Genomic DNA, 19,084 nt, shown 5'->3' on the forward strand with positions numbered 1-19,084 from the left:
GAGAACTATATAGTTGTGTAACCTATTCATATAAGTTAATCTGTTTTTGAATCATGAATATAAAATATAAAATAAAAATAAAAATAAATTAATAAGTTAATAATATTGTGGAGAGGGGTTTGCATCACACAGAATCATCCTGCCTCTTGCTTTCTCTTTAGATCCCCTTCTTTAAGGATTGTGGTGAAGACGATGAGTGTATAACAGATCTGGTGTTGCGAGCTCAGATGGACATCACAGGATCCAGGTAGGAATTAGAGGGAAAGGTCCCTCTCTCGCTACATCAGGCCAAGCAAGTAGTTCATCACCTTAGTGCATCAGCCACTTGCTGGTCCTCCTGGCCCAGGACCCTGTCAATCCAGTTCCTTCTTAACAGGTGGCAGGAGATCTGTTGCTGATGATAACCAGCTTGAGAATCATTTGATTGGGAGGCTGGGCAGAGATCAAGACTCCTGCCCTCCTCACCTTTTGCAAGGCAGGCGTTTGCCATCTCCTCTTCTCGTTCCAGGCAGAAGCCGCACGTGATCCGCAAAGGGAAGCGGAAAGTCTTGGTGGACGTCCTGCTGGAGAACAAGCAGGAGAACGCCTACAATGCCAGCCTGTGGCTCTGGTTTTCCAGAAACCTCCACTTTTCCAGCCTCGTGCTCAAGGTAAAGCAGAGGCCCTGTTCCTGACTGGCGTTCTACTGTGGTCAAAAGTGGTGGGCTGGAAGCAGAACAAAATGATCGCTAGGATACTGAGGGTCACCCTCTGGCCAGGGACGATGCTGGCTCGAGGTGGACCGATAGTTGCCATAGCATTCTGGAAAGAGAGGCTGTCACATCTCTGAGGCTTAAATGTCATGGTGCCAACCTGAAAACTCTTGTGTGAATCATGCAGATGTGCATATTTTCACATCATTTATTCTGCTTCATTTCTTCTTATTGGGGGCCCGGGGGGGGGGGGACTTGAGCTCCAGAAATTCAGCAGCTCCCCTCACTTCTGAGATTGCACCAAGGATTCAAGCTTTGTCTTTGCAGCCAACAGTGCTTTGTCACAATCACACGGTCCATGTGTGTGTTTTCTTTCTTAAAAAACAAAAGCAGAGATTATGCGACTGTTTACCAAATCCTGCAGGTTTTCTGTAGCCCAGAAGGTATTTAACCCGGTCTGTGCAGCCCAAGGCTCTGTAAACACCTGTGTGATAAGCAGAAATTGAATGGGCACAGTTTTCTCTAGCACAGAGGTGTAGCAACATTACGCGTTGGATCTCTGCTTCCCGTGAACCTTTTTGAAAGCTCTTGCCAGGAAAGCAAAAGGTGGAAACTCAAGTTGAGGAGGCTGGATCCCATTCCATGCGCTTGATGGTTCTCTCCTTTTGCAGCTTTGCTCTCTCCTTCCTTCCACAGGGGGAGAACTCAGTGAAGGTGGAATGCACCTCCCCGTCTTCCCAAACCCGAGCTTGCCGTGTGGGCTACCCTGTCTTCAGGTCCTTAGCAAAGGTGAGAGAGAAAGAGCAGCTCTTCGGGGTCCCCTTAGAGCGGGGTTCCTTGGAACATTTCCTAGGTGAACAGTATTCCATTTTCTCACATAGGAAAAATGAAATAAAAGACAGCTAAAGGAAGACGTGGGCTGTGTACTCGCTATACACTTCAAGCACATGACTGCCCCCAAAGTATCTTAGGAACTGCAGTTTACCTCCCGTGGAGCTACAATTCCCAACACTCTTAACAAATTACAATTCCTAGAGTTCATTGAGGGAAGCCAATGTATGGCACTTACCCAGCTGTGGTACAGAGTTTATGAATGGTGTAGAAAAAGCAGATGTGGAAATGTTTCTCTCTTTTCTCTCTTTCACAGGTAGCCTTTGTCCTGGAGTTTGAATTCAGCTGCTCCACCCTTCTGAACAAAGCACAGGTGAAGCTCACAGCCAGCAGGTGAGAACCAGGGAAAGTCAGAATGAAGGCCATCTATCTATCTATCTATCTATCTATCATCTATCTATCTATCTAACCACCTCTTCAGCTTTGTATTTATTTTTGATGCAGATTTGTCATGGCCAGTGAATAGTACAATACAGTTGTACCTTGGTTGTCAAACCTAATCCGATCTGGGAGTCCGTACGACTCCTGGCACCTTTCGACAACCAAGGCGTGGCTTCCAATTGGCTGCAGGAGCTTCCTGCACTCAGTCGGAAGCCATGTTGGATGTTCAGCTTCCGGAAAAAACATTTGCAAACCGAAACACTCACTTCTGGGTTTGTGGCATTCGGGAGCCAAAACACCCGAGTACAAAGGCGTTCGAGAACCAAGGTACGACTGTAAAGTTATTTAGCTTTGCATTTGACCGACTAAAAGTTGTGTAGCGGAGGGTGGCCCTCAAAATCAAGGGCCTCAAAACTGAGCCTAAAGAGGAATGATTGAGGAAGCTGAGGATGCTTAGCTTTCAGAAGAGAAGACTAAGAGCTGATAGGACAGCCATGTTCAAATATCTGAAAGGCTGTCACATGGGAGATGGGGCAAGCTTGTTTTCTGCTGCTGCAGAGGACTAATGAGTTCAAATTACAAGGAAGAAATTCTGACTAAACCGTAAGAATAACTTTCTGACAGGACAGCTGCTTGACAGTGGTGGATTCCCCTTCACTGGATGTTTTTAAACAGAGCTTGGATTGCCTTCTTTATCTGAGATTGCTGCAGCACAGGGGTTGGACTTGACGCTTTGGGTCCCCACTAGCCCAACAATTCTATGATTCTATTATCTTTCCTGCAGTGACAGCCATGAATTGAATGAGACCCTGACCGACAACATGGCACAGCCCCTTGCCTATATCCGTTATGAGCCCGACCTTTTGCTGACCAGGTGAGGTCCTCTGTGTAGAGTGAACTGCATGCAGGTTGAATAAGAGGATGGAGCCCCTCCTTGCAAGGTGTTCCTGGCAGGATGATTCAGCTCCCCCAGGGTGGAGAGTAAACCAAATGTGAACACCATCATCACTTGGCTAATTCAGTCCAATGGCTACCTTTTATCTCTGTTGACATTTGAGGCTCTGGATCCTCACGCAGGGATGCTTTCAGTTCTGACGCAACTCCCCAATAGGACTACCCTGGCCTGTCTTAATACTTAGATTACCCTTCTAACTGTTGGCTGGCAAGGAATCAGTAAAGGAGAATTCCCTGTATGGCAAGATCCAAGTTTGGGGCAAGTACTCTTTTGTGAGAGAACCCCTGCAGAGATGTAAAATCACAAGATATGCAGCAAAGTAAAGTGTGGAAATATATAGACTGTTTATTTAAAGGTCTAATATGCCCTCCTAAGTTTCAAAACCTCTTCCCTTAGCATAGGAAAAGACCACAAGTTAACAATGGTTTACTTACAAACTCTTCAAAGGTCAGATTCATGTTTTTTCCCATACAGTGTTGAGAAAACACAGGCAGCAAAACTTCAGTAGGTTAGTATCATTGGTGAAAGTTCCTAAATTATTTGTATAGGAACACAAGGGTGGCTTGCAGAAAGCCATGGGGTCTGAGCTAGGAGCCACCAGCTCCTCTTTACACATAGGAGTTCACATGGTAGACTGAGGGAAATAGTAGACTTGACTTCCTTCCTCTCAAGGTGAAGGGGAGTGACTTAGCTAAGCCTGGCAGGACAGCTTACCCTATGGCATAAACCCCTTCATCCATTAATTAGACTTTAGCATTTTGGTTATATGAGACTGGTTATCCGACACTAATTTATCCTACATTACTTACCTTAGATGGGTGGGCTGAACTTGACAACCTTTTGAGTTTCATTAGCTCTAAACATCCCACAGCACTTATTGTCATTATGGGTGGTCTGAATACGAGGATTGGTGATGACATCTCTAGGCCTCCCATTTTCATAATATTTAGATTGGGAAGATCTCTTCCTTTTGGAGTATCCCTCCAGGGATAGCTGCCTGAACCATCAAGGGATATTGGAATAGATATGGAGTTTGGAAAGAAATGAAGTTACAATTGATCAACATGGCCTACCTTCCAGGGGTGGGGCGAGGGAAACAGGTGCTATTAAAGGATGTCAATTTATAAATACTGTAATTTATTTATACCATTTATACCCCATTTTTTTTCTTCATGGAGCTCAAGGTGGCTCACATGGTTCTCCCCCTCCTCATTTAATCCCCACAACAACCCTGTGAGGTAGATTAGACTGAGAGTAACTGGCTCAACATCACCCAGTGAGGTTCATGGCTGAGTCGGGATTCGAACCCTGGTCTGACACTCTTAAGTGCTATATCACCGTAGGAGATGGGACTAGGTGGATGGTACAGTCATACCTCGGGTTGAAGTAGCTTCGGGTTGAGCATTTTCAGGTTGCGCTCCGTGGCGACCCAGAAGTAACAGAGCGTGTTACTTCCGGGTTTCGCTGCTCGCGCAGATGCTCAAAATGACGTCACGCGCATGCGTCGAAGCGGTGAATCGCGGCACGTGCAGACGCGTGGATGCAGGTTGCGTTAGCTTCAGGATGCGAACAGGGCTCCGGAACGGATCCCGTTTGCATCCAGAGGTACCACTGTATATGGATTTTCTTCTTCAGGCAACAAAAGGCCTTGGGTCATCTCTGTAGAGTGTGCAGTAAGCAAACAATCTGGGTTATTTGCGCTCTGAGCCCGGCCTTGGGTAGAGAGGGCGGGGTATATATAAAAATTGTTGTTGTTGTTGTTGTTGTTGTTATTAAGGGTTGCCGTGGAGAAATTGGAAACTGCGGCCTACACAATCTAGAACTGACCCAGCTTATTTTCTATGGTTCTTCTCTCCCTCAGCGAGTCTACCCTGAACCGCTACGAGGTGCATCCTGTTGGGACATTTCCAAGCGGTATGAGCCCCGAGTTTAGGACTACCGTCAAGGTAAATAAGGAGTTTGGACAGGGTTTGTATGTCAGCAGTAACACAGGGAAGGGTGGCCAATTTTCTGCTCCTCTGCAGAATATCATGCTTTATCATTAGCGGCATTAGTAAGGCAGCGGCGAACCTGTGCCTGGGCTGGACCACCTCAGATCGCAGGTAGGGGCTCCTCTATGTAAAATATACAAGCATATCTCTGTGTAGAGGTCTAGCTTATCAGGGGTCCAAGTCTCGAAGCTTAATTCAGACTGCAGGACTCACATGACTAAATGATTCTCCAGCAGACCCAGGCAAATTGAGATACCAATGCTTTAAGATCAGGGCTGGCCCTCCAGAATCATAGAATCATAGAGTTGGAAGAGACCACAAGGGCCATCGAGTCCAACCCCCTGCCAAGCAGGAAACAAAGAAACTTTTGAGCTCCCATTCCCATCAGCCCCCTGGCCAGCATGGCCAATGGTCAGGGACGATCAGAGCCCAATAACATTCAGAAGGCCACAGGCTCCCCTCTCTTTCTTTTGGGCACCTGGTTCTACAGACACACCTGTTGACTTATTACTGTGACCATCTTTCTTCTCACCACTGTAATGCCCAAAAGAAAAAGAAGAAAAGCAACTGGCAAAGGCACTGTTCACTCCTGTGGGTTCAGAGACTGAGTTTATATCTTCTGCCCAATCAGATTTTCAAAGTTTAGCTTAGAAAAATCCAGAGTTTCAGATTCCAGTTTCCAAAAATGGTGACCCTACATGATTTTTTTTTAAAGCTTTGTGCAGTTTTTTGCTTCATCTGTTGAACACTCTTCTCATCCTTGTAGGTGCAAAACCTTGGCTGTTATGCGGTGGAGAATCTCTCCCTTGTCATGGACCTGCCTGCCACGGCCTATCAGAACAGTGAATTCCTCTCCGTCACACGCATCATTGCAGATAACGTGAGTCACGAGGCCTTCACCAGTATAAGTGTTTCAGGGGTCGTTTGGGGTCTTATGGGAAAATTCCAAATGACACTTTCCTGCTCATGGGACAGCAAGTTCTCTTGCACAGCCCTGGCAATGCACCACGTATGACATCGGGACAGATTGGGCCCAGAAGGCTACTGTTGCTGATCTGCTCAGTTTCAAAATCTGCAATCTGGTTTAGAGTGAACACCTACTAACTTGCGGGCAAAGGATGTTCTTGTGCTTGCCATTGGGGCATCTGGTTGGCCACTGTGAGAGCAGGATGCTGGACTAGATAGGCCCCCTTTGGCCTGATCCAGCGACCAGACTCTCCCTATGCTCATGGTTCACAAGGTCCTCTTATACAAGTCCTTAGATCTAAATGTTCTAAAAGCCCAGCTTTAGTAAAGTTTAATTTGCAAACAGCTCTGAGCACTTCCTCTAGCACTTAGGGTTCAGTAGGTTCTTCTTAATTTTAGCTGGCTGCTGAGCAGGGCTTTTCTTCAGCCACAATTTGCCAGAACTCAGTTCCAGCACCTCTTAGGTGGGTGCCATTGCCATTATACAAGAACAAAGACAGTGTTCATGATGAGTTCTGGCACCTCTTTTTCTAGAAGAATAGCACTGCTGTTTAGGACATCTTAATGTCAAAAGAGATGAGACAGAGAGCGCAAAACGGGAAGGGGCCAAACATGAATAAGGGGAGGGAAGGAAATCCGCTCCTGTTCAGAGGCCTGGGTGTCTGCTGAAGGTGCTCAAGGAAAAGCTTAGAAGGACCCCTCACACATAGTGATGTCCCTTTCCATTTTCCAGGTGACCTGCACCATGCAAAATCTGACAGAGGCCTCTCAAAATGCAGCTGGTGGTGTGATGATCCCTGTTCATCCGGAAGAACTTGTGCACGTAGAGAAACTGGTGAGTGCCATGTTAGCAGACCTTGCAGCTTGGGTGAGTTTGATTGAAGTTTCTGGAGTTTAAAGGCTTTATTCATGAAGGAACTATGTACAATATGAGTGGAGATGACAGAGAAAATAATAGATGTCTGGAGAGAATAGCAAACAAAATGGCTCGGCTTTTATGGGTAAAGTTAACATAGACATAAAAACTACAAACAGGTGCTGGCCAGATTGCAACACAAAGTGTGCCCTCATGTGGTTTAAAGTAACTCAAGAGAAGGAGATGTTATTTGCCTTATTCCAACTTTCCCTCCTTTGGCTTCCTCACTGTGACTCAGGCAGCTTCAAGACTGTCTCTATCATAACCTAACTGTTGCTTTTCCATTGCAAGCATTTTAGTGCAAACTAAAAGGTCAGTTAAAATTGTTTTAACACAATTTAAAATGCTACCATCCAGAAAGGTAAATAGGGAGAGTACCAAGTGGAGATATTCCCCCCCACCCCATTTTATGTTGCATCCACGATTGCAGAATGTGTACACTAATTTTTACTTATTTGTTTGTTTGTTTAGATTTCATGAGAACCATTTACCGCTTGATTGTTTTTTTAAAAACCTTCATAGCAATTTAGAAAGAAAACAAAGCAATACAATTATTAGTAAAAACAGTTAACAGCATATATTTTAAAACATACAGTGGTACCTCGGGTTACAGACGCTTCAGGTTACGGATTCCGCTAATCCAGAAATAGTACCTCAGGTTAAGAACTTTGCTTCAGGATGAGAACAGGAATCATGCGACGGTGGCAGCAGTGGGAGGCCCCATTAGCTAAAGTGGTGCTTCAGGTTAAGAACAGTTTCAGGTTAAGAACAGACCTCCAGAACGAATTAAGTTCTTAACCCGAGGTACCACTGTAAAGTAAAATCAGCAATAAACTAAAACAGATTAAAACCCCTAAACCTACCACATGCACACCATGTTACCAATGAAAACCACCCCATAACCACCCCATTTGGGCCTGGTAAAAGAGGGGGCTACTCACCCCCTCCACTGCATAATGTTATTTGGATTTTTGAAGCCCGAGAGAAGAATTGATCTTCCAGTTTCAGGCTTAAAGGAGGACAGCAAGGATTGGGTGCTACTAATGGGGTGCTAGCCAGGGTTGTGCAGTGGTTACGGTGTTGGACTAGTAACTGGGAGACTAGGGTTCAAATCCCCACTCAGCCACGAGGCTCCCTGGGTAACTCAGAACACAGTCACTGCCTCTCAGCCTCACAGGGTTGTTGTGGGGATTAGATGAGGAGGGCTGGAGAACGTTGATCTCCTTGGAGGAAAAAAGGTGGGGCTTAAATATGCAACATATAATCAAATAAATAATGCACCCACATCTGGAAGCAGCCTAGGTTGTGAAGCGGGTAAGGTTGGGGAAAGGTACAGAAAATGCCTAGAATTCTGCCCACACTTTGATTGGGTCTTGGGTGGAACGAGCAGAGGCAAAGAAAGGGCTGAGGTCTCTCTTTCCTGCCAGAATTGCACCAACGCCAGATGCCAAGTGGTGAAATGTGAGCTGCCGCACATCGAGAGGAACGCAGAAGTCTCCATCCACCTGCTGAGAGCGGTTCACAATGAGTTTTTCAGGAGGGTGAGTGCAGACTTTGTGCCCTCTCTCATGCATGCACCCTTGAGTTCCTGCTTAAGAGGGTCTTATATGCCCTTGGCTGGTAGCATGGGAAAATCTGGACTGAATGTGTTTGTGTGCATAGGTAGGTAGGTGCAGGCTGTCATGACGATGACTGTGTGGACCCTGCATAAAACCTGCATGTCCAATTTGTTCAGACAGAGCAGTAAACTCCCCTGGAATCACCTGCTGAGTTTGAGTGTCACCAGAATAGAATTCCTTCTTTGCTTTGTTCAAGAACGCAACAGGGTTAGAGAGCATCTGGTAGCAGGTTGAGGCTGCGATGGTGCTTGTGGAATGCAACTCCTAAAAAGGCAAACTTGCCTCTGTTCAGTAAAGCAGTGTTGTGCTGAGAATCCAGGGGCATCACAACCTCTCAGACTTAGAGGATTGTTGTGGGGTAAGGGAGAGCCATATGCACCACACTCCCTTGGAGGATAAATGCAAGAATGAAATAAATAAAAATAAATGCACTTGCCAGCTGGGAACCTGCCTTGGGAGGCTCTTCTTCTTCTTCTTCTTCTTAACGCCCCTCTTGTTTCTTTCTTTCCATCTCATGGACGAAGGCTAAATTCAAGACTGTGAAGGTTGTGAGCAGGTTCACGCTGACCAGCCAAGAAGCGGAGAGCCTCCTTCTGCTGCCAGAGGCTGCCCATCAACGGGAGGTAGGAGGGGCTGCTGGGGTGGTGGTGGTGGTTCAAGCTGCAGCAGCTTCTGCATCACAGCAAAAAAAAATTCCCCTTAAGAATGAATGGAAATTGTTGACTTTGTTATGCAAGTGAATGATTTCCAGGGAATGCAATGTGTATGGTAAGCGGGACCTGTCTGTATGTATTCACAATCGCAATAAGGGATGAAAGCTTGGTGTGTGCGTGTTTTTAAAAAAGAGTTGAGTGTGTTGAGCTTAGGCTTAAGAGAAATCAGTGAGAAAACCCTGTTCATGTCAACTGCTCTCTTGCTATCTTTGTGATGCCCTTTCAGTCTGAACTAACCAGCTTTGAATCCTCATCACGCCTCCCAACAGTGGGCTTTTTGCTGGGATTCAGCAGATTTCTCCCCTTTCTCGTTGCAGACCATCTTGGAGATCATCCAGACCAATCTGGTCCCTCTTTCGCTCTGGATCCTGATTGGCAGCATCATTGGGGGGCTCCTGCTGCTGGCTCTGATTATCATCTGTTTGTGGAGGGTAAGAGTCATGCTAACGGCCTCCGGTTGCACCTGCACAGGGAGACAAGCTTAAACAGGTCACATGACTAGTTTGGCCTTCTAGCTTATGGATTCTTAATTGCTGAGACACAGCACCAAAAGAAAAATCACATGGTACAAAATTCCTGGGACTGTCGACACAGGCAGGGGGGAAGTGCCCTTTCCGCAGCCTGGTGCCTTCCAGATGTTTTGGACTACAACTCCCAGGAATCGTGGTCTGAAACATTTGGAGGTCACCATAGGGACATCAGAAGAGCCTGTTGGATCTGGCCAAAGAGGGCCCTTCTAGTCCAGCATCCTGTTCTCACAGTGGTCAACCATGTGCAATACTCTTCCCTGCTGTAGTTTCCAGCAACTGGTATTCAGAAGCCTTGCTGCCTCCAACTGTGGAGGCAGAGGATAGCCATTGCAGCTAGTAGGTGGCGAAGGGAACCCTACATAAAGAGAACCTAGTGGGCCAGGGAGAGATTTAAATTCTAGCTTTCTGTTTATTCCCAAAGGTTCATGAAAACTGAGATTGACACAAGAGTATATGCAGCTACATACAATTATCAACCTGTGGTTGAAAGTGGTACAGTCCTAGGCATTCACTACCACCTGATTTTTCTCTATGGAGACAGAGCAGCACAAAGATTCATCTCGGGGAAATTTTCAGGCTTGTTTTCAGGTGGGATTCAATCTCATACCAGAAAATTCAGGCTGCAAAATTATAGCTGATTCAGAGCTCTTCCACAGCAAGCCCCAGAACAGTTTGGCCCTTTTGCAATCTGGAAAATGATGGGAATGCACAGGAAAATGTGAGGTGCTGCTTGCTTTGACTCAGAGCCATCTAACCTCCCTGCAGACAAATCAGGATGAATGCTCAATATATAGTAGGTTGTTTAGAGAGCCCTGAACCCAAGACATCAGAAGACTAGGTTCCCTGTAGCTGAAAAACATCTTTTTCTCATGCTAATCTATATATTCTTCTTCTGCTCCCTTTTCCTTTACCATCCCCTCCAGCTTGGATTTTTTGCACACAAAAAACCTGGGGAAGAAGAGAAAGAAGAACAATAAAACATGGAATTTGAGCAAGGACTCAAGCAAGGACTTCACACAGGAAAAATGAGCAAGGGGAGAAAATCCAGTGGGTGGTTGCTGCTGCCCTCCTTTGACTCCTTGTAAAAAGTGATGGAAGATCCAGCAGTTCTGAAGACAATCTGCAATCTCATAGCATCCTTTTCCTTTTGGGAAGCTAAGAAAATGCAACAACCTCCCCCCGTGTTGGAGCCACAATTAAACACACCAATACACACACTTTGGTCTTCAGACTGGGGTGGGTAAACATCCAATTTTGCTTCCCATGTTCAGGGAGTGGAGAAAAAGTAGTGCGTGCAGGCCAGCTTAGGCCCAACCCTTCAAGGTGACAAGACAACAGAGATACACAGGGGGGCCTCCTTCCCCTGTGAAAAGTGACTTATGTGCTCAAATCATGTGGAGCATCTCTATTCCAGATACTTTCTTCATGCATTGCAGGAGGTCTCCTTTTCTAACTCTACAATTCAATAGTTTCCATCAGTCCTTTGGGATGCAGCAGCTTGTCTTGACAAGGTGGAGCATCTCTCGTCTCCCTCGAACAGAACTTTGTTGCATAGAAGCAAAAAAGAATTTTACATAGTCCTGTATTCCTGTTACCTTTTGGGTGTGTTGGTGGCTGGTGGAGAGCAGCCTCATTCACTTGGAATTGCAAAAGGGTAGGGCCCTTTGGTTTGGCAGCTGTGAGCACCATCAGGGAATCAGGGGAATGGTTTGTGCCCGTTGCTTGGCTTGTCCAGATGGAGGATAGAGAGGGGCATGTGCCAGTGGCTATGGAACCCAGCCCCTTGTAAAAAAGGTAAAATTTGCATACATTGCTCCGCCCACTTTTGTGCCTGGCCCTACCCACCACTAGCAGGTGGCTTCCAGAAGGGGATTTGGCCCTTGGCCTGAAAAAAGGTCCCCAATGCCCTCCTTCCCTGTGTGCAACCAGAGGCTTACAAACTGCCTTTCTGTACCACCAAGTGCATGGAGCTGCCTTCTGGCCACAAATGGGAGAATGAGATAAGAACATAAGAGCCCTGCTGGATCAGGCCAATAGCCTATCTAGCCCAGCCTCTTGGTGGTCAACCAGATGCCCCAAAGGGAAACCCATGAGCAGGAGGACCCAAGCACAAGAGTCCTCCCCTCCTATGGTTTTCAGCAACTGGTATTCAGAAGCATTGCTGCCTCCCAACTCTGGTGGCAGAGCCGAGCCATCATGGCTAGCAGCCACTGATAGCCGCCTCCTCCTCCTCCTCCATAAGCTGAATTAATCCTCTTTTAAAGTCATCCAAGTTGGTGGCCATCACTGCCTCCTGTGGGAGAGAGTTCCATAGTTTTAACTATGTGCTGTGTGAAGTTGTGGGCTTACCCAATGCCAATGGATGTGCCAACCTCCTGCTGTGAGCCAGGATTGCAATGAAAGGTGGTGGGCAAGGGATGGGATAAAGACGAGGTGTGTGCTGTTCTCCCTACTGCTGTCTTTTTTCAAACTTGTTTGTGCAATGGAAATGTAAGGATTTGCTTGTCCAGCCCCAGCAACTCTCTCACCAGAAGCCCATCGTGAAGCTCACAAAGATGAGAGCAGGGAGGCAACTGGTTTCTCTCTTGGGCCAAATAATTTTGCACCGCCATTAAGCTGCATGAATTGAATAAACAAGTTTCTCTCCCCCCATAGTATTCATTCTGCTTTGTCAGTCATGGAGAGGGACACAGAGGCACTGCACCTCTTTGCTGGTCCCATGAGAAGTTCAGTCTTTGTTAAGGTACAAATATAGGAGGAATCGCCATGGATGCCAATGCCACTGAAATCTCAAGAGCCATGATCCAGGGAAGGGAAGAGGCATGCAGAGCCCTGGTGTCCAGATTGTGGGGAAGCCTGTTGGGCCAACCCCCTCCCTGCTGTCTATAGGGTCTGGGGAATTTACCAGGCATTGCCCACATACTCTCATGCCTTTCGTTTGCAACCTTAATAAGGGCCAGATGTTTTGCCTCTATGTCAGTAGCTCCAAACGTGAATCCAAATTTAATGATTTAGGACAAACTAAAATAACTCAAGCAATGAGCCAGCTTTCAGGTTCCTCAGAATGCTTCTTCAGGCTGATGCTAGCCACAAGGGGGAACATTCCTGGAAATGGTTGAAGTGAGGGGTGGGGGAGCCCAAGGTGACTGTTTTAATTAGTTAGGAGAAGTTAGTTGAAGCTAGTTAGGAGGAGGAAGAGAACTTACGCAAATGAGGTTAGACAGCCAAGTGCAAAAGATGTCGCTGGTGCCCCCAAAGCCTGGGGAAGATTTATGGGATGCTCAAAAGCTTGCTCACACCTTCATCACAGTTTCCAGTTGGTCCTAATAAGTAGTGTGCATCCTACATGTGCACTTGGATTTTTATTTTCATGAAGCCAGGAAAACTACCTGTCCCCCCCCCCCAATGTTTTAGAGAATTCAACTGTCCAGGAAAATGACCCTAGGAATGGACCTTCGACTATGTAAAATGATAGGGCCTTAGCAGGGTGAGGATGTACATGCCCTCCAGCCATTAGGCAAAACTATGAAATTTGGTTACTTTGACATTTATTTAGTTGGTCCTAATAAAGGCTTTTTCCAACTATATCTTTTGGATTTCTCTCTCTAATATATTTGCAATCTGTATGTCCAAATATGAAACAGCCCCACCCACCTGTCCTGCACATTCTCAGATGGTCCCTTTCCCCCTGCACACACCCCCAACCAAGAACTCTATTGTTGTTTTTCTTATTAAAGACTTTTATTCAACTTTCGATAGCAAACAGAAGACACTAAGTTTGAAACGGAGTGTACCTGGTACACCGTTACAGCGATGAAGTGGCCACGAAGGGGGGGGGGTGCGTTGTGTTTTCCCCTTTCATTCCTTGGGACATGACTCTACCATACCCCCCACCCCACCCTTCTCCTACCAAAGCTCCTTTCTGGTTCCAGGCGGAAGGTGCTTTGGGGGAGGGGGGTCAGTGTGCAGCACCAAAGTTTTGAGCTCAGACATGATTCAGAAGATAAAAAGACTGTAGATGGAGGTTGGAGGGGAGGGAAGAGTTGCAAGGGAGGGGAAAAAACAACACTTAAAAGGAAACCGACAACAACAAAAAGTGATTCTTTATGGTATATCGAGCGATGGCATTCTCATTTAAAATACTGAAGAACAGCTTGGAAAAAGAAGACACAGTCTCTGATCCGGAGGATAAACTACACGTGGTCCATTTGATAAACAAGGCAGCAAAAAATGGGTCTTAAGTAGCAGGTGGGTTGAATGCTGGTTCAGGCAAACCCAAGGGGGCCGAGGGGCTGAAAGCAGGAAAAAGGTAGCGTTCGCTCGAGGGGCATCGGATACTTGCCTTCATGGAATGCAGGGCTCCCCTGTGCTGCTTCTCCACCCCTCTCTTTCTGTGAGCCAAATTGCCCCCCACTCTTTTCCAGAAAAAAACAGAACCGAGATAAAGGAAGTCAGGGACTCTGTCAACCTAATCCAAAGAAAATTCACCCAAAATTCAACAAAATCCTAGGCTGCAGGAAAGATGGGCAGAGTCGATTAAACAGACTCGGGAGACACTGGAAAGGCCTGGATCCCTGTGCAAATCCTCTTGACTCGCCTCTCTCTTCCCCTCGCCCCATCTGAAATAGCTTCCTAGCCAACGTCTGGCTGCCTTCTCCTTGAGCCTCCCCCCCACCCTGCCGCAAAAAATAGACTGGGACAGGTGGGCAAGGACAATGTCCGCCCCTCCCTCTGCAAAGCCAGGGGAATCATAACGGTGGAAGCCTCTCTTGCTACCTAAGGAAAGGACTCGCACAGGTTCTCAGGGACCCTCCCGACCCCTCGCTGAAAGGTGAAACTGATCACTCCGGAAACTAAGGGTTAAAGAGATCGTCTGGATGCTGTGGCGACCCAGCAGGAGATGCTAGCGGTTTCTGAAAGATGGCCGCCCTCGCCATGGCCATGGGGTGGGGACGCAGCTCCACCGGCTGCACCCGTTTGCTCTCCCTCTCCCTCCTTGCTACTCGGTTCTGTAGTTTTATAGGTATCATACAATTTACAAACTGTAGTAAGGGATACTACAGGCCTGAACTGCCCCCTCCCTCGCCCCCCCCACCGTGTCAGGGAGGCTTCAGAAAGTCCATCGGTCGTGTAGGTGGCTTGTGCTGCTAAAGGAGTTGCTTGTGGAGGCCTCCGCGTTGGGTGCTTGCCGAGTGGAGTCCTCGCCGTTCAAGCTCTTCCGGCACACGGGACACGTGTCGTGCTGGGGAGGGAAAATGTGCGCGTGTGAGCGGGGGCAGTGCTGGGAACAGCCATACCTCCCAGAGCCGATACCTGAGATTGGGGCGGCCACATTAAGGAAAGGGCACCACCGAAAAGCTTCCTCTGAAAAAGAGCAATGCGCGAGGGCAGCCATCTCCCACCTTGCTCTCTCCTAGAACCAGCAGGGGCTCGAAGAGGAAAGAGCAGCAATGGCTTCCACATAGGAAAAGCCTCAGGTTGTGGGCACATACCCATCAGATCAGGGGTACATAAACTGTGGGTGGGGGGGGCGGTCTCACTGCTGCTGCAACTGCTCCATAGGCATGGACATGGGAACAGCAGTTGAGATGATTGTAGTGTGTGTGTGTCTGGGGCACCTTAGGAGCTGCTGTATGCTGCGTTTTTGATAATAACTATCATATCCTTGGCTGCGGACACCTGGAGGACACCTGGAGACTCCTGTCTGGGCAGCTGGGCTACTTGAGACCCAGGACCAAACCCCGTTAGGTGGCACGTGGCTCTCTGTTAACAGCCTTTGGCGGAATCTGCCAATTCAGAGCCCCAGGACAGCCAAAAAGTCTGGCCTCAGATACTCTGGTGCCCGAGGTTAAGTCAGTCACACCCTAGAGCTCTTGTTCATTGTGCAGGAAAACTTCCAACTGAATAGTGCCCTGGAGACCAGGTCCGTATTCCACTGCAGCACCCAACATCTGTGGCCACCCCTCGTCCCACAGGAGAGCTGCCCCGTGCCAGGCAGGATGCCCTAGCGCCAGTCTCCACCTGACCCCAAGCCAACAGGGAAGCCAACTTACCAGCTCTAACCATGGCACAATGCAGCTGCTGTGGAAGTAGTGATTGCACGGGAGTTGCCGGACCTGTTCCGCCACAGTGTAGTCCTCTTTACACACAGGGCACTCCAAACCCATATCTGCGGGAGAAAACAGGGCAGGGTCATGTGAGGGCAGCAACACGCCAGCTCTCTAGGATGAGGCAAGAGGTACAGGCTGGCTGCACAAGAGGCAAGAGGAGTGAAAAGGCAACTGGGGTAAGAACACTGGAATGAAGAGCTGAGTTTGGAACAGTGGGATAACCAGGCCCGTATAACCAACATGCTTAATGCACGAAGGGGTTAATACCATAGAGTAAGCTGTCCTGCCAGGCTTAGTGAGATCAAGTGTTCACCTTGGGAGGAACTGGGTAATCAAACCTACTGTTCAACCTCCCTTCAAGCTCAGCATGTGAGGAGGTCTGAGCTGGTTGCTCCAAGCTCAGGCCGCATGGGTCCCACAAGCCACTCTTAAGTTCCTATACCAATAATTTAGGAACCTCGACTGCTATGGAACTAAGCCAAGTTCTACTGCCAGAAGCACATGAATATGACCCTTGGAAAGTTTGTAAGTAAACCATTTTTAACTTACCAAACTTGTGGTGGTCTTCTATGCTAGGGGAAGAATGAAGTTTTGGAACTCACAAGGGCATATTTTGAAGGTCTAACAGCATATAGTTCCACACTTTACTTTGCTGCATATTTTGTGACTTTAAATCTCTGCAGGAGTTCTCTCACCAGAGGACTTGCCCCAAACTTGGATTCTGGCATTGGCTGCTAGGCAGCTATTGGGGGAAAGGGGAAGTAGAGAAGGAGGTTACAGGAGAACCAAAGAGTGAGAAAAAGACTAGGAAGGCATGTGAGACCTTATAATTCTGTCTCTGGGCTTGATGTTGTTGAGGGAGAAAGATAAAAAGGGAGGGGGGAAGAAACCAACTCAAGATCACTCAGGTAAGGGTCTTGGTTTCATGGGAGGACAAGACTACTGATGGCTACTATCCACAATGACTATGCTCTTCCACCATGGTTGGAGGCAGTAAATGCTTCTGAATAGCAGTTTCTGGAAACCACAGGATGAGAGAGGGCTCTTATGCTTGGATCCTGCTTGCAGGCTTCCCAATGAGGCATCTGGTTGGCTACTGGCCTGATCCAGCAGGCTCTTCTTATGTTCACCTGTTACTTTGCCCCAGGTTCAATCCCCAGCATCTCCAGGTTGAGGAAAAACTTGCCTGAGACCCTGGAGAGCTGCAGCTAATCTGTAGAGACAGCGCTGAGCTAGAAGGACCGATTGCTTGACTCCTACTCTGCACAGTGAGGTTTGGAAGATTTGCTTAACGCAAGAAGATCTCCAGGCAACTTCTAGAACTGGTACCTGAAACCTGCTTGCCTTTGGCATCACTGCCTGTGAGACTGCAAACTGGTGGGGCCAGCCTGATAGACAAGACACAAAAGAAAAACGGACTGGGGAGGGAAGAGGAGAGCTATTGTGCAACTGGGGTTCTAGAGTAAATCCACAATGCCTGGAGAGCCCCGTGAGCTGTTGACCAGTTCCTTAAATCAGAATCAGAGGGAACCACAGAGGATTGCAGCTGGAAAGCAGTTCATTTAATGCTGTGGAGCTAAGCTGAGCTGGAGGTTGACGCTGGCATTCTCTGGAATTTGGTCTGGGTGCTCAGTCCAGAGCGACAGAAGAAAGCAACCCCTTCCCAATTTTAGGTTATATTTTAGTGATCAAGATTTAATAGATATTTTTAATTGCCGCTATATCTGAATTGTCTCTGTTATACCCAACTGTAATTCAATGTATTCCTGTTGTGTTTTATGATTTTCCTGATATTGTAAGTGAGCCGGAACTGGTCTGTGACCGTAATAATAAAATTCAATTCAACCGCTTCCAAACAACACATTTACAAAAGCGTTACGTTATCAGGAAGCAGGAACTACTTACCAACTTGTTCCTGAGTGACGGTCACTGTCGGGAGAGAAGAAATCTTCTCTTTGTCTGCCGGGGGAGGCCCTGTGTTCTCCAGCTGTCCCAGGAGCTGCAGGGGGAGAGGAAGGAAGGGTTGGTGCGAGGGAAGAGAACTGGAATCGCTGCACAGATTATTTGCTCTCACAACATGAAATTTAATAGGAACTGAACTGAATGGGGAAAATACGTTCACAGCATTTACTAGTCATCCATCAAGAAAGATTAAGACAGCTGCCTTCGGAACATTTGACCTTCAGGAATCCCTTTCCACGCTGACTGGGTGCTGTGCAGGATCCTAGGGGTGCTACAGGGCACCCACTTAATTTGTGCTAAGCCCGTGGAGCCTCGGCAGCAGCTCAAACAGAATCATAGAGCTGTAGAGTTGGAAGGGACCCCCCCAGGCCATCTAGTTCCACCCCACCTCTGCAATAAAGGAATCGCAACTAAAGAAACCCTGGCAGGTGTCCAGCTGACCTCTGTTTAAAAATTGCACACATATTGAATGCAGCCATGGCTCAGGTGGAATGATCAGAGCCTTTACCTGTGTGACGACAGCATCAAGGCCGCTCTGTCCCCAGGCATAGTCCCCAGGACTCGAGTGCAACATGCCCCCCCTGCAAGAGGGAAAGAAAGAAAGCGTCACTCAGGGTGGGGGCATGAGAAGGAAGCAGCACACCCACTGCTGTCCAGCTTCCATGTCATAGGATATCAAGGGCCTAGACAGCATTGGTTCAACCTTTATCATGCTTCTGCGGCTCCAAACTTGTTCTTCTGGGGGTGGAGGAAGCCAGGGTTGGGGGAGCCCATTATCTTCCCAAAATAAAACAGTGGGAAGCAAGTGAGGAAACACTTTTGCATGACTAATTATCTTCTTAAAATCTCTCCACCACAAACAACTATCCTCCCCAGCTTCAGTAAGTAACAATTCCTTAGTTTTGCACAGAGGGCTTGAGAAATGCAGGAAAATAGCAAAGTAGTTTGATGGTGTGTTTGTGCCTGGATGTGTGTGTGCTCTATAAGGAAGGATTTAAAAATAACCCTGAAAGTGGGGAGTGTCTTCTGTGTTTCACGCTCCTTCTACCCCCCCCCCCGCATTCTTCTCTCCCCCACCCCTGCAAGTAATCCCCCTCTTCCTTAACAGTCACCCAGCTTTATGGGGACAGGGAGAATGTTGCAGGAAAGGACAGTATTTCCATGTGTGTCCTGTGCTATGTGTTTCTCGCTTTCCTTCCCTGCAACAACAAAATATTTCTGCTTCTGATCTTAATCTTGTTTTGCCCCCCGCATCCCCCACCATGTGCACACTAATTTCGGGAAAGCCAGGCTGGAGCTGCCATGGGGAATGCGTCGGTTCGGCCCTGCAGAGCAGTGGTGTTGCTTGGGTTCCCATC

The 19,084-nt window shown here is 47.6% G+C and overlaps 2 protein-coding genes across 3 annotated transcripts in view; one reads left to right on the top strand and one right to left on the bottom strand.

The window, feature by feature from the left end:
• The window catches only part of ITGA10 (integrin subunit alpha 10), a 53,021-nt gene extending 40,717 nt beyond the window's left edge, over positions 1 to 12,304 (top strand). The window contains exons 19-30 of the mRNA XM_083417287.1: positions 162 to 247; positions 509 to 650; positions 1,389 to 1,481; positions 1,840 to 1,916; positions 2,749 to 2,838; positions 4,781 to 4,865; positions 5,677 to 5,790; positions 6,610 to 6,711; positions 8,220 to 8,333; positions 8,936 to 9,034; positions 9,442 to 9,555; positions 10,578 to 12,304. Coding sequence (XP_083273413.1) covers positions 162 to 247; positions 509 to 650; positions 1,389 to 1,481; positions 1,840 to 1,916; positions 2,749 to 2,838; positions 4,781 to 4,865; positions 5,677 to 5,790; positions 6,610 to 6,711; positions 8,220 to 8,333; positions 8,936 to 9,034; positions 9,442 to 9,555; positions 10,578 to 10,631 — 1,170 coding nt within the window. The 3' untranslated portion in view covers positions 10,632 to 12,304. The remainder of the gene's footprint in view (positions 1 to 161; positions 248 to 508; positions 651 to 1,388; positions 1,482 to 1,839; positions 1,917 to 2,748; positions 2,839 to 4,780; positions 4,866 to 5,676; positions 5,791 to 6,609; positions 6,712 to 8,219; positions 8,334 to 8,935; positions 9,035 to 9,441; positions 9,556 to 10,577) is intronic.
• Positions 12,305 to 13,739: 1,435 nt separating this feature from the next.
• The window catches only part of RNF115 (ring finger protein 115), a 36,241-nt gene continuing 30,896 nt past the window's right edge, over positions 13,740 to 19,084 (bottom strand). For both annotated transcript variants that reach the window (XM_083417419.1, XM_083417420.1), the window contains 4 exons: positions 18,235 to 18,307; positions 17,670 to 17,763; positions 15,708 to 15,823; positions 13,740 to 14,896 (listed from right to left, as the gene is read on the bottom strand). In XM_083417419.1, the coding sequence (XP_083273545.1) occupies positions 14,765 to 14,896; positions 15,708 to 15,823; positions 17,670 to 17,763; positions 18,235 to 18,307 (415 nt within the window). In that variant the 3' untranslated portion in view covers positions 13,740 to 14,764. The remainder of the gene's footprint in view (positions 14,897 to 15,707; positions 15,824 to 17,669; positions 17,764 to 18,234; positions 18,308 to 19,084) is intronic.

Source organism: Podarcis tiliguerta (assembly GCF_965153285.1).
Source record: "Podarcis tiliguerta genome assembly, chromosome: 16".
In the NCBI taxonomy this organism is placed as follows: Eukaryota; Metazoa; Chordata; class Lepidosauria; order Squamata; family Lacertidae; genus Podarcis; species Podarcis tiliguerta.